Here is a 16,181-nt window from a genome sequence, read left to right as displayed (position 1 = left end):
ATCTACCATGCACTTGGGTCCACTCCGCTGCCCGCTCTGCTCCGGCCATCCATCACCCGTCCATCCCCGCTGGGGCCATGCGGTGGGACCGTCCCGCGGGATCTGGCCATGGAGTTTCCATCTGGGTAAAGCGTTTCCACCAGAAGCCCCTGCAGAGGTGCTGAGTCCCCAGTAAAGGACTGGGCTGCTCCCCAGCACAGGGTCCAGGCTCTGCTACCCCTGCCTTGAGCTTCCATGCGCTGGGACCACCAAGCCAGTGCTACCCTGTCCCCTCGCAGCCCCTGGCCTCTCCTGGGCTCACCACTATATAACCATTTCCCATTTCCAGTCTTAATCTTATAAGAATGAATTGAGAATGACCAGTGTAAATACACTGGTGCCACTGGGAGCAGAAACCACTCTTTAATCTCAGATATGAAAACAATTCCCTGCTCTGCTCGCTAGCAATCAGCAAGTGCTATCAGTGCTGCGCTCTCCCCAGGAACAGGAGAGCTTATAAATATGAATTAGTGCAGAGAAAATCTACTCTCTTACCTAAAGCTAAATGTTATCTGGGTCCCTTTCCAGCAGTGGCTGACATTTCCAGAGTGCTTTTAGTCACATCTGCGGGAAGACAACTCATTTCTTGGTTTTTTTTTCTGGTTTTTGTTTTTTGTTTTTTTTTTTTTTTTTTTTTAAAAAAAAAAAGGAAGAGAGGAGGAAAGGAAAGAAAGAGGAAGCAGAGGAGCAGGAGGGGGATATGTGGCAGTGCAGGGACATGCTGCCTTTGTTTAAAGAGGGAAATGCTGGATGCCTGAGCCTCCTCTGGGAGAATGGAGATGCTGGGTGGGCTCTGCCCCAGCTCCTGGTACTCACTGGGGAAAGGACAAAGGACGAGGTGGCCGGGGCAGCCAAAGCCTCGAGGCAGCGGTACAACGTGCTCCTGCCTGAGCCAGGCCTCGAAAGGTGTTTGCTCATGGCTGGGGCATCGAGCAGCCCCAGGGTGGCTCCCAGTGCCGCCACCCACCTGCACTGGGATCCCACTGGGGGGGATGTGGGGAGTGGGGACCCCACCCCACACAGGGCAGCCTGCGGTGGTGATGGCAGCCAGAGCCACCAGCACGGTGCATCCTGTGGGGGTGGGTGCCCGCAGTCCTGGCACGGAGCCCCTCAGGTTTGCTGGGGTGAAGCCTTGCAGGAGCAGAGCCCGGGAGTGTCTGGGTGCCACAGGGATTTACGGGACAGCAGCTTCACCACATGCCACCTCTGCCCAGAGTCTCGGTGAGCCACGGCAGGGTCATCTGCAGTTGGTGGGGCAGCGCTGGAGCGGCACGCGTGGACCCCCCAAAGCAGGAGTCAATGCCTGAGACAGAGCTGGGAACATCCCTGGGGACGTCCTGGAAATGGGGGCGTTCAGCAACCTCGTGCAAGGGTGGGCTGCCATGCTGGAGCTGCGGCACGGTGTGGGAAATGCTCCCGCAAGCCTGGCCAGGAGGATCTCTTGGGAGAGAGGGAAAGCACGAGGAAGCGATGGGGCCAGGTGGGGCATCACCAGCAGCAGCAGCTGCCTGTGCCAGGCGTGGTACCACACTTGCTCTGCTCCAGCAGCATCCCAGCCAGCTGCATCTCTCTCTGCCTCTCCTACCCTCTGTCTCTGCGGCACGAGGGACCCACGCACGCTCCGAAGGGCCCAGCACCTCCATGGGCTGTAGCTGTTGCTGCCGGGGAAGGATGTGACCCTGCAGTGGGCATGCAAACCCCATCATCCCTCCTCCCCTCCCACCGCCTGGCTCTGATCCCCGCTACCTGTGCACACCAGCCTCTCACCGCAACTGTATCTGCGAGGGAAGGAACTACAGACCACGAGAGTCTCTAATGGGATGCTTAAGCTGTCTTTTAGGTTTTTAATGAGCGATTCCTGGCAGGAATGCTAAACATCACTAGGTAGACAGACCTGCCTTGCTGTCAGGCGGCGCAATGTGTTTCTGTGTCCTTGTCTGGCTCAAGTGAGCTCTGACCTCATTTGCTTCGTGCCATTCAATTAACAAAGCAAGCAGTGCTGGGGAGGGGGGGGGGGATGCTGCTGCTGGTGGGGTTTAACCGTATGTATTAATTTGCATTTTATGTTCCAAACAATTGAGCATCGCTCAGCAGTGGGAGGCAGTGGCTGGCCCCTCGCATGGGTACCATTCCCAGGCACCGCTCTGCCCCAGGCTGTGGTTTGCTGGTGACCCCCATCCCAGCACTGGTGGCTTATGGAGTCCAGGGGGACCACGGGGGTCCCTGCTCTGGCCTTGCCTTCCCATCCTCCACCCAGGGAAAGATCCACACCCCCACGCAGGCCTTTCGCTGTACTTCGGTTAATGCCCCTCCATCTTGTACTTCATCCCGAACGTTGATGGTTGCACGAGACAGAAATGATTTGGAAAAAGGTGAGAGAGGGAGAGAAATGTTACCCAGGATGTTAAAAAAAGCAACTTGAGGCATCTAAATTTATGCTACTCTAGAATGGATTTTATTCCAGTGTAATGAGAGAACAAAATAATTAATTCCTTTCCAGCAGACAAAAGGCTAGAGGCTTTCCTCCAGCCCCATCCTCGCACGGAGCCGTAGGGAGGATGGGAGCCGAAGGGAGGATGGGCAGCCGGATCCCAGAGGTGCAGCCCAGCCCTTTCCTGCAAGCTGGGGGGTCAGGTCTGCACCCCAGGAAGGTGCCCCAGCTGGGGGCAAGGTGCTGTAAAGGGCAGCCCCCTCCTCTCAGGGCTGGCTCGTGGGATGTGCAGGGGATTGGGGCTGCCTGGCTGCTGTCACAGCCCCATCCCCACTTCCCACTGCCCAGGCTGGATCCAGCCCCACGCTCCACCCAGTGCCCACCCACGGGTGACAGAGTGGGTGTCTGTGGGCGCTGCCGGTGGGATTGCAGCCCCTTGCAAAGAGGTGAATGACCAACTTTCCGAAGGGAAGGAGCTGCCTCTCCTCTTCAAATGCAGTCGTCCACGCCCCCCCCCCCCCCCCCCCCCCAACCCTTTGAGGGCTGGGAACGAACAGGGGAACTGTGCTTGTTCTGGATGAAGTGATAAATATCAGTTATGCAAATTAGCCTCTTCCAGCCCACCCTTTTCTCCACAACCTACTGTAATGGGGAGAAATGGAGCCAGGGTCAGTTTATCCACTTGGCAGGTCACTCCCTTTAGGAACATCCCTTTCAAAAAAAGAGTTGCAACCAGGCTAGATCAAGCAGGGCTGACTTTGCCTCCCTCAGATATGATAAAATATTCTAATAAATACTTGGGAAGCCCATTACAAGGAGAACGTTTCATGTGGGGCCTTTTCTGTGGGTCTCCCACCTGAGCTGCGGCGGTGGGGGGGCCATGCAGCATCCCTGGGGCCCCACCGTCACTCCCACACAGAGGGTCACTGCCCCATGGGATGTTTCCAGTTTTTAACAGGAAAACATAAAAATCTGCTCCTGGCTTTTCAGGGAGCAGGGCTGAGAAGGAAGCCCTCTCGCCTGGGGGTGAGGGCAGCCCCCATTGCCGGCCAGGGTTGATGGGGAGGGGGATGGGGGGACGGAGCACACCCACACACCTCCTGCTCGTTCGCCTTGACCCCCGCATGGCCCCATTCCCACCCCATCCCTGGTGCCACCCTGTCCCCATCCCAAATCCCATCTCCATCTCTATCCTGTTCCCGGCCCCATCCCAACGCCAGCCACAATCCCAGTTCCACCCCATCCCTGGCCCCATCTCACCCCGAGCCCCCAACCGCTATCCCCCAGCTCCCGCCCCCTGCCATGCCCCCTCATCCCCTTCCCCCCAATGCCAGCTCCGCCCTGCCCCCTTCCCCCTCTCACCACAGTCCCATCCCCCTCCCGCCCCTATTTCACCCCCCCCACCCCCCCCATCCGGTGGGCGACGGCGTCACCGTGCGGCAGCGCCCGGCAGCGCCCGCGTCCGCCCCGGGACCGGGACCGGGACCGGGACCAGGACCGGGACCGGGACCAGGACAGGGACAGATGCCGCGCTCTGGGTGCTCCCTGGGCCGGGGCAAGATCCAGCCTCCTCGGGTGTGGGTGCTGTGGGTGCTGCCCGAGATGCAGGCAGGATCGGTCCCTCGGTCCCCGAGGGGTGCTCGGGGCCGGATCCGGCGCGGTGCCCCCGCTGCCCGGCCCCGCCGTGGGCCCGATCCTGCCGCTGGGCTGCGAGTGATGGGGAGCGGCTGAGCGAGGGGCGGGGGCGTGGGGCCGCCCCCCGAGCCCAGCCTGGAGCCCCGGGGGGCTGGCGGGGCGCGGTGCAGTGGCGGCGCCGGGCCGTGGGGTGGCACGGCCGAGCTGGCCGGGAAACCGGCGCCAGACGGTGATGCTGCCTGGGAGGGTTCCCGTCCCCGCATCCCCACCTTCCTTCCCCTCTCCCTGCAGCCCTGCGCCCCCGCTTCCCGGCATCCCTCCGTCCCTGCGTCCTTCCATCCCTGCATCCCTCCATCATCCTTCCATCCCTCCATCATCCTTCCATCCCTCCATCCTTCCATCCCTCCATCCTCTCATCCTTGCGTTCCTCCATCCCTGCATCCCTCCATCCCCACGCTGCTGAGCACCGCCCAGGAGCCCTAACACCCCCTGCTGTGGGGAGCAGCAGGGGGGGCCCTGCCTGCCCGTTGGCAGCACGGGCCCGGGGGGGCTGCAGCTGGGCGCAGCGCCAGCACCCAGGCGTGGGGGGGGCTGAGCAGCCCCTGCACCCAGCACCCACCCTCTGCACCGCCGCCCCGCGCTGGGGATGAGGGACCACCGAGGGGGACACAGCTCCACTGCACAGCGACACCGCAGCTAATGGTACGTGCCAGCTCCCCAAATCCAACCCAAATATTCATGGGGATGTGAAAAGCAAGGGGCGGTGGGGCCCCATGGCAGGGGGCATGCTTGGTGTCGGGGTGATTTTGGGGGGTGATGGCAGGAATCAGTGGGCAGATCCCCCAACATCCCACTCCATGGGGCACAGCCTGGGCACAGCGTCTGGCCTGCTGGGCTCCGAAAAGCCGAGGTAGCCCCTAAAGGTGGGGATGGGGTGGGAAAAGGGGGTAGCATGGGAGGCCTGGTGTGAAAAGCTGGGGCGGGATGGGAGGGGGGGCACGACACACAACATAGGCGTGAGGTATTATCACTGAAAAGGCAGCATACGTGCCTGGTGGGAAGGAGATTTGTGGCTGCAACTTCATCGTGCTTGATAATCCCGAGTGCTGCTTTTTGCTGGGCCATCTGGGTGTTCGCATGCGTGGGGGCAGCGAGGTGGGGGGGGGGCTGCGGCGATGTCTGGGTCTCCTTTTCCGAGCAGCTGGCGGGAGCTCACCGCCCCCGGCCCACCATGCCCTCTTCCAAGACCAGCAGTGAGTACTGGATCGATGGGTCCCACCGCAAGACAGCCCTGGAAGATTTCTACGTCGTGGGCCCTGAGCTGGGACGGTACCGGCTGCTGGGAGCATCGGGCAGGAGCCCCCCCTTGCATGGGAACGTGTCCTAATCCGGGCAGGGACTGGCCTGGTGGGGAGAGGGATGAGAGGAGGGATGGAGGGATGTGGAGGGAAGGATGAAGGCAGATGGAGGGATGCAGGGGGTGATGGATCGAGGGTGTGGGTTGTGGGACCCCCTTCCCTGACGTGTCAGCTGGGGCTTGGGTTGTGTTGCGATGCTGCAGCGGTGGTTTTGGCAGCACTCACTGAAGGTTTGTAGGATGGAGCCCAGGTTCCCTGTGTGCATAGATCTCTACGTTTCTCACCCCTGTGGTGGCGAATGGGCTTGTGTGAGACCTGTCTTACTTCGAGCAGCCCAAGGCTTTGGGGAGGTGGATGATGAACCTGGCATGGCATGGAGCTATGGTGGGTCCCTCCGGAGCAGCCCCCTGCAAAGGACAGGCAGTGCAAGCCCCAGCAAAGGGACACAATCCCAGGGGGAATTTATTCCCAGATCTGGCCTTGTCCCACCTGGGTTGGAAAGCCCTGCTGAGGGTTTGGGCTGTGTCCCAGTGTGTGGTGGCTCAGAGGGGAGCCACCCCAGCAGCCAACGGCTTCTTGGTGGAGGCTCTTGTCATTTATTTATTAGAGGCTCTGTTGTAAATCCTCACGGGCAGGGGACAGTGGGGCTGGTGTGCCAGGTCCCCCAGGTGCTGTGTGTCATTCCCTGGGGCTGGCAGGAGACACGTGTTTGAATCCTGCTGAAGGCAGCACCCATCTCTGCTTCCTCGGCGGGTTTGCCTTCACCACTGGCACATGCCGTGCCAAGCGCTGCTGTCTTCCATGGCAGCTCAGCTATCTCCCACCCCCTCGGGATGCAGCATCTGGGGGAGCCCAGGGCTGGTGCCCAGTGCCCGTGGGGATGCTGCCAGTGCCCCAGGGGCCACAATGCATCCCAAAGATGCCCAGGCTCAGCTCCCGTGTCCTGCGCAGGCCAGCAGCAACGCTGGCATTGAGGAGCTCCTGTGCTTGGAGCGGTCCCAAGTGGAGGGCAGGTGTCAAGGGGCAGTGAGCATCCCAATGCCCCCAGGGCACTGGGGGTGCCAGGGCGTGCTGGGAACCTCTGTGAGGAAAGTTTGACAGCCCAGTTTGAAGGGGACCCTGGGCTGTGCCGGCAGGGAGGAGGCGGTGCCGCTGCTGAGCTCTGGTTCCAAAGCAGATGGATTTGGTGGTGGTGGGCTCAGCCATCTGTAGGGGACCCTCTGAGCATAAAAACCAGCAGCTTTGGTCAAGGGAGGTATTAACAGCTTCTTACCGAGGTGTGCCCAGTGTCACCGCAGGGCTTGGCAGCATGTGGCCCTGCACAGATGGGTGTAGGACAGAGGGACAGGCGCTGAGTTCCTGGACCCCCTTTCAACCATCCTTCTATCCACCCAGTTTTAGCGTGCAGGTTTAAATCAAACTGGGCTTGGTCTCGGAGCCAGCTGCACGCCCAGTGCACTGGGCGCACGTGATCCGGGGTGGGTGGGCGCCTGCTTGCTGTGCGTGGCTTTTGCTTAGTGCCTCTCTGCCACGATGCACTGATGCTGCCCGAGCCACCGTGAGGGACCACAAGGTCAGACCCTGCTCCGACATCACACAAGGGAGCGAGGGATAGATGGAGGGAGCGTGAGGTGGCAGCGCTGCCGTGCCAGCAGGGAGGACGCAGCCTGCCGTGCCCCAGGGGTGACATGGAGCAGGCTGGGGGCTGCTCGTGGCTGTGGGCAGTAGCATCCAGCTCCAGGTCCATACCTGCCTTGCTGCAGGTTCATACCATCCTCCCCACCACAGGCTTGGCAGCCTGCACGTGCCCCTGCCACCAGTCCAGGCTCTCTTGGCAAATCCCATTGTTTGACATTTTCCAGTTCATCTGTAAAGCAAATGCAATTATCTCCTGTCACAGTCAAGGTTGATTGCAGATATTTATTTGAGGCCTTAAGCAGCAGCCAGCGGCGGCTGCTGGGGGTGGTGGGGTGAGGGACCAGGGTGTAGCGAATGCCAATGTGAATCCAGCCCCTGGCATAACTGGGGACGTGTGAGGGGCAGCTGGCAGCCCACCGTGGGCACAGCAGGCTGCACCATGTCCACGGAGCAACCCCAGCACCTCCGAAACACCACGCTGGGGGCTTCCAAACCATCCTGTTAGCGGGAATCGGGCTGCAAATTGTCCATGTGGAAAAATCTTACAGGAGGGCGAGAGGCACCAGGTCCAGGCTGGGATTTAGCAGTGACAAGGGGGTGGAGGGACAAGGAAGGGCTTTGCACCCACACCCAGGCTGGGTGGAAAATTAGGAGGATACCCAGGCATCCGCTGCGTGCAGAAAGGCAGCGGCAGGGCAGGGTGCTGCTGCTTTAAACCTTCCAGCGTGTTTAAACCGTGCCTGCCGTGGGCTGAGCCCTGGCTGCAGGAGGGCTCTGGGCAGGCTGCCGCAGCCGGGGGAGACACTTGTGGCTTTTTCACCCCCTGGAAGTGCGTTATCATTGTGGTCACAGCAGCAGTGTTGCCATTTTGGATTCAGATTGAAGCCTTCTGCCCATTTTTCTGAGCTGGAGAAGAAGGTGATGGCCACCTCTCCCCTCCAAGCCTAAGCAGTTTGTTTCCAAATCGCTTTTCATTTGCAAAATAAAATTTCATAGAAAACGTTGAGCAAAAGGAAGAAAATGCTTTGAAAATGGCCAAAGTCTAGTGTTACCCAGTTTTACTCACTTCACAGCATCCTCAGGCCCCGCCACATCCCCATGGTACCTGGTAGCTGGCTCTGCTGTTGCCATGGGAACCTGATTCCCAAGTTCAGCTGGATGAGTTGCAAAATCTGCTCTCATTTTGAAAGCAAATCCCTCTTTCACAAGTGCACCCTGGGGAGCACGAGCAGCGCTGGGGCATTCAGCGTGTGGGGCTGCAGCAAAAGGTCGCTTGCAGCCGTCTCAGTCTCGGGGGAGATTTTGGTGCTGAAGATGGTGTCTGCCATGGGGCTGGTCTTCTGGTGTCTCTGCTCGCCTGGGCCAAGGGCACGAGCGGGCGAGGATGCCTCAAGGCAGAGTATGAACTCAGTCCCAGAAGACAGCAAAGCCAAAGAGCAATAAAATGTGGCCGATTACTTGGGGGCAAAAATTAATCTGCTCCAAGGGGCCAGGCAGTGAAGAGGAAATTGCAAACAAGCCCCATAATGGCCTGAAGCCGTGGGTTGATTTCACCGTCCAGTGGTTAGAGAACGTTATTAACTAGATCTAAAAATCCCCGGCAGCTGAGGGCACTGCTGGGGGTTTAACGGGAACGATCCTCTTGGAACTTGGAGGGGTTTAACCTGCCTGGGAGGTTTCCCAGTGGCATGGGGTCGCCCCATGTGCTGTGGCTTTGTCAGGATGGGGATGCTGGCAGTGTCCCTGCAGACCCCACCAAGGTTGTCCTCTGGGTGAGAGGCTCCTAAAGATTTAACCCCCCTGTAGGACTTGGTTTTAATTGAAATGGCTTTACCCAGGAAAGCTGGAAGTGACGTGGGGAGGGGGACGCAGACTGAGCTCCCAGGGCCTGGCAGTGGCAAAGGTCATGGTGGGGAGCGTGGGGTGATCCAGGACCCCCATCTCTGTCCTGGCTGCACCCAGGCAGGCTCACGCACCCTCTGCCCTCCCGCAGGGGAGCCACCTCGGTGGTGTACAGCTGCGAGGAGAAGGGCACGGGCACCCCCTACGCTGCCAAGATACTGAAAAAAACGGTGAGTGTTGGCAGGGCAGGGGGGCTGCAGGGTTAGGGGTGGGGGTCTCCTCCACCATCAGAGCACCTTGGCACTGGGATGGACATGGCGCTGTCGGCCAGGCATAGCTCCTGTGGTCTGAGGGTCCCAGATGGATGAAAGTGCTGGGGTTTGGGCTGGGGGTGCAGCAGTGGGGGGTGGTTCTTGGTGTATTTTGCTGCTGCTGGGGAAATGGGCCCTGGGACAGACACGGGAAACTGCAGGGAGCGATGGCAGGGGCTTTGAGCTTCCCAGCTCTGATATCGAGGGCCAGGCCCACTCTGCATGGCAGGGGGGGGAAGACCCAGACCTGGCAGCACAGGTAACATCACTTCTGTGTGGCCTTTGCTTTCTAGATCGACAAAAAGATCGTGAGGACAGAGATTGGGGTCTTGCTGCGGCTTTCGCACCCCAATATCGTAAGTAGGAACCTCACGGTGCAGCTCGCGGCTCAGGTCGGGTTGGTGTGGCTGCTGGGGGTGGCTCTCCCCTTCACTCTGCCCATGGGCAGCCGGGGAGCCTGACTTTGCCAAGGGAAAGGCTGGGATGTTCTTGTCCTTGTCCTGTCTCGGTGTGGGATGAACTCACCACCCCATGGGAAACCCTCCCTGCATCCCACATCCCCTCCCTGCCTTGCAGACAGGCTCCAGATGCCCAGTCTGTGCCATGGCATGGTGACTCCCTGCTTGCTGCCGCACGAAACTCCTGGATCTTGCAGTGCCTTTGAGCTTCCCAGCTCTGATATCGAGGGCCAGGCCCACTCCCCCCATCCCCTGGCTTGAGATTTCCATTTGGTAAGCAATTTCCAACAAGGAGATCAAATGAATACCATAGAAAATTGCCCATCTGTAATGAATCCTGCAAGGGGAGATAAAAGGGGAGGATGGGGCCACTGGTGCTGGGTGCAGCATCCTGGTGTGGCCAGCCACCATTTCTCTTGCTCAGCGCTTGGGGGATAACGGCAGCTCGGCTGGAATGATTTGCAACGCCCAGGAGCGGATCTAATCACCACTGGTGTCAGCAGAGCTGGGGCTGCCGTGTCAGACCTGCTGCAGTGGCAGGGAGCTCGGGGGCTCTGCGCCCCCCATCCCTCCACCTGCCAAAAAGGCTTATAGTCCTGGCTGCTTAATTCCGCCAGCAAATTGCAAAAGCATCTTGAAGACAACCTGAGTTAAAGAAATAACGCAAAAAGCCACCTGGCAGCTGCTGCTGCTGTGGTGCTGAGTGCTGGCTCTGCAGGGGTGCAACAGATCCCGTTCCAATTGATTTTGCGGCCAGGACATCACTGGGACATCACCTCGCCGCTGGCTGCTTGCTGCCCAAGCTGCCTTTTCCCCCCACCCGCCCACCCCCACCCCCAGCATCACTCAAAACCCTGGGCATGGCTGCTTCCACCCCAGTGCACATCGACTGGCCTTGGAGCACCAGGGCTTTGCTCGCCGTGGATGCAATGTCCTGCCCACCTGCCACTGTCGAAAGCCTTGATGCAAAGCGATGAAAGCAAGAGAAGTCCAAAACATCTTCAAAACAGGGACAATGACAGCCGGGCTGTCCCTAAGCTGCTTGGCCAGCTCAGCATGGACCTGCCTTGGGTGCTCCAGCCTTTTTCTCAAAGATGCTTTCCCTATCCCAGGACATTTAGGCAGATGCAGGGACAACAGCCAGCATGGGGATTGGAGCAGCCCAGGAGGATGCTCAGATGTTGTCAACCATGGACGGAGAGAGGCTCCTCTCTGATGTGTTATCAGAAATGCAACAGAAAATTCAATTTCTGCCCTCCCTCCTCCTTTGCTCTCCAGGCAGCAGCACCACGGAGACGCGGGGGAGGAACCAGTTGGACAGTTTTAATATTTAAATCACCGAGTTTTCTGTAGGGTTCTGCTCACTCCCAAGTTCAAGTTATTTTTGAAGAAGAGATGCTCTGTTTCATTATTTACGCTGGTGCTGTCTATGCGCTCGCTATCGTTCAGCACTACCCTCAACAGCGGATGATAATAGGATTGTAAACTTTTGAAGTTAATAGGAAAATTATAGTGCTTCCGTGTATTATTATAATGCAATAAGCTGCCACATAGTGTCTCTCACCCTGCGGGGTATCACGGCTTGTCACCCAGCCTATGAAGGTAATGATTAAAGCCCCATGAAATTTGCAGTGTCACAAAAGTCTTAAGAAGCATGAAATTCTCAGTTTTCCATTAAAAAAATAATAAAAAAAATTTTGCATTTTGACATAGTTTTAAGAGAGACCTGTTAATTCCAGATTTGCTGCAGTGGCACAAAGGTCTCATGCAAACAACCTCACCTCATGTGGGAGCTAAAAAACAGGAAAAAAACACTTCTCTTTGCTGCAAAATGGTCAAAGGGACATTTCCAAAAGTACCTGTTGGGGTCCGAGGGCCCCAGTCCCAGTCCCTTGGGGCTTTGTGCATCTCTCCTGCATCCCTGCAAGTGCAGATGAGCAGGATCCATCCCAGGAGGGATGAAGGCAGGGCTTTTGGGGGTCGCTCCCACACCGCAGGGCTAGATGGATGTACCTGAGGTGCTAGCACAGCCGATGAAGCCGCAAAATTAAAAAGCTTTTGGTGAGTTCCTCCTCCGGCTAACATGCTTGGAGGCTTGAAGAGGATAAAGGCACCATGTGCCTGTCTCTTCTTGTTCCCAGCACCATCTTTAATGCATCGTGGACTGCTGCAAACAGTTAGAAAAGATCACATTCAAACAAATCCAAAGGCAAGGAGGGAAATGCGCTGTGGTACGGGGCTGCCCCAACAAACCCCTGACAGCCCGGTGGCCACACGCTTCCCCCAGCCTCTGCATCCCTCCTGTTGCCCCTTTCAGATCAAGCTGAAGGAGATTTTTGAGACGCCCTCCGAGATCGCACTCGTCCTGGAGCTGGTGACGGGAGGAGAGCTCTTTGACAGGTACAACTGGTCCTGCAATCCCCATACTGGCTCCTAACGAGGGGGGATGTATCCCACCCTAATGGCTGGGGGCGGGGGGAAGATGAGGATGGAGAGGGTTGATGCACACCATGGTTGGGGGAGGGAGGGGGAGGGAGGGCCATATGGGGCAGGGTGCTGACCCTGTGTGACTGCAGGATCGTGGAGAGGGGTTTCTACAGCGAGCGGGATGCAGCCCACGTGGTCAAGCAGATCCTGGAAGCTGTTTCGGTAACATGTCCCCAGCGTGCTTCCCCCCCCCCCCCAAGCAGCCCCTCGGGGTGGTCCAGCAAGGAGGTCCTATGTGTGGTTCAGGGCTGTCACTGGAGGGGTTGCACCCACCCTGGGTACCCCTGGGGAGAGGCACCCAGAGCTGCACCCACCCCGGGTACCCCTAGGGAGAGGCACCCAGAGCTGCACCCACCCTGGGTACCCCTGGGGAGAGGGGCCCAGAGCTGCACCCACCTCGGGTACCCCTGGGGAGAGGCACCCAGAGCTGCACCCACCCCGGGTACCCCTGGGGAGAGGGGCCCAGAGCTGCACCCACCTCGGGTACCCCTGGGGAGAGGGGCCCAGAGCTGCACCCACCTCGGGTACCCCTGGGGAGAGGGGCCCAGAGCTGCACCCACCCCGGGTACCCCTGGGGAGAGGGGCCCAGAGCTGCACCCACCCCAGGTACCCCTGGGGAGAGGGGCCCAGAGCTGCACCCACCCCGGGTACCCCTGGGGAGAGGCATTTGCCCACTTGCCCTTGGGCCTCCAAAGGCATCACTGATGGAGACACCTCTTCCAATCCACATTTGGAGTGGGATGAAGGAGAGGAGGGAGGAAGGTCAGCGCTGCTCTGCATCACAGGTCTGCTGGAGATGGGGTTTCTATAGCAATGGGAGGGTTTAAAAATGGGAGCTCATCAGGGGAAATGTCCTTACTGTGCCCCTGCAGCCACGCCAGCAGCTCTGGCACTGCAAGTGTTGGGTGTTTCCAAAGGACCAGTGGTGCGAGTTGGTCCCGTATCTGTCCTGGGTCCCCAGTTGCTGCTGCCTCCTCCTGAATTCTGCTGGAGGCAGACAAGCCTTCCCCTGCCCCTTCCCTTCCTTCCTGCATCCCTGCTTTTTTTTTTCTCTGTAGTATCTGCACAAAAATGGAGTCGTCCACCGTGACCTGAAGCCAGAGAACCTGCTCTATGCAGACCTGTCCCCCGATGCACCCCTTAAAATTGGTGGGTTTGCTGCGGGCCCTGGCCAGGGGGTTGTGGCACAAGGTGGGTTAATGACGGCTCTCCCTGACCGCAGCGCTGCTCCCCTCTGTGTCCCTCTAAGGTGACTTTGGGCTCTCCAAGATCGTGGATGAACAGGACACCATGAAAACCATTTGCGGGACACCGGGGTACTGCGGTGAGCAGGAGGGAAGAGCTGGAGGGTGGGAGGGAGACTCCCTGCTTAAAGGCCATGCACAGCTCAGTGCAGGAATGGCAGATGGCTGTGCTGGGCTCAGGAGACACTGCCGGTGCCCAGGAGGTCTTTCCTCAACTGTGAGGTTCCCACCGTGGCTGTGCTGCCAGGAGCTCCCCACACCCATGCATTTGAACCCCAAACTCTGCTTGCAGCCCCTGAAATCCTCCATGGGTGCCCGTACGGCCCTGAAGTGGATATGTGGTCCGTGGGCGTTATCACCTACATCCTGTGAGTAACGCTGCTGGGGCCTTGTGGGTGGTGAAACCGCAATGGCAAAATGGTTTGCTCCACCGTAGCTCACCGTGAGCAGCCGGAAAGCACCGGCACGGCTGCGCCGCAGGGCCCAGGTGGCAGCTTGTAGCTCCTCTCTCCTGTGCTTGCAGGCTCTGTGGCTTCGAGCCCTTCTTTGACCCGCGAGGGGACCAGTACATGTACAGCCGCATCCTCACCTGCGACTACGAGTTTGTATCCCCATGGTGGGATGAGGTTTCCCTCAACGCCAAGGACTTGGTGAGTGAGCCAGCACTGGGGCTCTCACGGCTGCCAAGTGTGAAGGCTTCAGATCAATGCTTGTGAAATAACAAACCCAGAGGCTTTTGATGAACGGAGACTTTTCTTGGTTACAGGTCAGAAAATTGATTGTCTTGGACCCCCAGAAGAGACTGACTGTCTACCAGGCTCTGGAGCATCCCTGGGTCACTGGGAAAGCCGCTAAATTTGCTCACATGGACAGCACGCAGAAGAAACTGCAGGAATTTAATGCCAGGCGGAAACTGAAGGTAAGGTGAAAAAAGTCCTGGTGACCCCCAGGGCGGCTTGTGTTTGCATCCCCTCATACGAACAGCTGGGGCCACCAAGAGCTAGGTTTTAATGATCCCCTGCCCCAAGCAAATAAACATTCAGTGATGTGTGGCAGCTCAGGGAGGGGGCTGAAGGATGATGGAACAGTGTCTTGTGCAGCTGTGTCCCCAGGGAGCAGCAGCTGGGAAAAACCCTGGCCCAAGGTGAAGGGCTGGCCTTCCCAGCTCAATGTGGCTGAAGGAGCAGGCTCCATCCCCCCTTCTGCACACTCCAGGGGCTCAAGTGCCTTGGGAACATCATCGAAGCAGAGAAGCATGCTAAACACACCAATAACTGCTAATGCTGCTATGCCTTTGCAACAGGCTGCCATGAAAGCTGTGGTGGCTTCCAGCCGCTTGGGCAACCACGGGCACCATGATTGCTCTCGCAGCGGGCGCAGCCAGGGAGGTCCCCAGGGCACCTGTCTACCCCAGGGAACAGGGACCACCAGCCCTGAAGCCACTGCTACTGAGGACCTCGATGCCTTCCGGAGTGACTGCCCTGCCGTGTCCAAGGTTTCTGTGAATGGCGCCGGCTGTGAAAGCTAAAGCGCTCGGCGCTGCTGCCGGCTTGCCACGGCTTCAACAAGCAATACCCTGTTGACCCTTGGACACTGGCATGGGGTAGAAGTGGAGGAAGATGGGGGGCACAGAAGTGCCCCGAGTGTAGGTGTGCATCAGGAGCCTGTGGTCTGTCATGTGGAGCATCCTTATTTAGTGTCCTGTTGCCAGTACAGTCGTACCTGGTTGCTGTGAGTGTGTGTCTGTACGGACTCAACTGAGGAAACAAGGCTGGTGACTCTGTCTTCCAACAAATTAAAAGTTTGGGCCACTGTGGCTTGAAAAGGTCCCAAGTGGCTTAAAAAACGAGGAGCAAACAGCAGAAAAAGGATTTCTTTCACCTTCCCTACAAAGGCAGTAAGTTGTCTTTCTGATGGAATTTTGTAAGTTCCTGTAAATAGTCCTCAAGGGTTTATTTGCTTAGGGGAGAGGGTGCGTCTGGATTATCACTGACCATCGACATTACAACTACAGCCGCTGTTACCAGAGCCAGCTGTAGGTTTGCTGCTGTATTAGACAAAGTTTGGAGGAGCCTTTGAATCCAGCTGTTTGATCCTATCGGAGAAAAAGTGTTTGCCGGTGGTTCCTTTAGTATCACTTGATGGTAGACAACCTTTGATTTATGCTTTTGTTCCACTCCCATTTCATTTGTGCCCATGTTCGGTCTTGCTGTGGGTATGTGATGGTGGTAGAATTGTCACGAACCAGGAATGCTGGCTCATCTGGCCTCTGCGTCGGCACTCCAGGTTAGGATTTACATGAGTTTTGATGAAGAACAATGCAACTCTTTCTACGGCACATTGTGAGCCTTTGTAATGGTGCTGTTGTTTCCTGAGTGAGGACAATGAGTTTATACATATTTCGGTTTTTTAAGACTAATGAAATTTTTTAGGCAGTTATTTACCAAGCCACAGGAAAAGCATCTGCAGATTTTAATACAGAACAAGTAATCAGACAGGAAAAGCCATATTACACACGGAGGATTACAGAAAGCCGGGCGGCTGCTCCGCAGTCACAGCTGGTGTGATCTGGTGATAGCATGAGGTTTGCTATCCTGGGGCAATGGCCATGACCCACAACCCTCACGGTTTGGGCGTGACACTTATAACAGTGCGTTTGGGCAAAAAATCTCAACTGGGGAAGAATGAAATTTGTACACGAGGTTCATTTTTCCAGGATGGGGACACAGAACCAAGTA

General features: G+C 57.8%; 1 protein-coding gene across 1 annotated transcript; it reads left to right on the top strand.

Moving 5' to 3' along the window:
- Positions 1-1,061: 1,061 nt before the first annotated feature.
- On the top strand, positions 1,062-16,170 carry LOC308062386 (calcium/calmodulin-dependent protein kinase type IV-like). Its single transcript, XM_080383822.1, has 12 exons — positions 1,062-4,807; positions 5,307-5,434; positions 9,095-9,173; positions 9,548-9,610; positions 12,030-12,112; positions 12,289-12,361; positions 13,258-13,348; positions 13,449-13,523; positions 13,736-13,811; positions 13,967-14,093; positions 14,210-14,362; positions 14,747-16,170. Exons 1-12 carry the CDS (start codon positions 4,805-4,807, stop codon positions 14,969-14,971), a joined length of 1,176 nt encoding a protein of 391 aa, XP_080239948.1. The 5' UTR covers positions 1,062-4,804; the 3' UTR covers positions 14,972-16,170.
- The last annotated feature ends 11 nt before the right edge of the window (positions 16,171-16,181 follow it).

This window comes from Falco punctatus (assembly GCF_963210335.1).
Source record: "Falco punctatus genome assembly, chromosome: 4".
Lineage (NCBI taxonomy): Eukaryota > Metazoa > Chordata > Aves > Falconiformes > Falconidae > Falco > Falco punctatus.
Note: the sequence above shows the minus strand (reverse complement) of the source record. Positions and strands in the feature narration are given on the sequence as shown.

Bases quoted from the DNA above. Each gene is read 5' to 3' on its own strand.
- LOC308062386 (XM_080383822.1), top strand. The intron at 5,435-9,094 runs GTACCGGCTGCT...GCCCTCCCGCAG, and splicing joins GTGGGCCCTGAGCTGGGACG to GGGAGCCACCTCGGTGGTGT. The intron at 12,113-12,288 runs GTACAACTGGTC...GTGTGACTGCAG, and splicing joins GGAGGAGAGCTCTTTGACAG to GATCGTGGAGAGGGGTTTCT.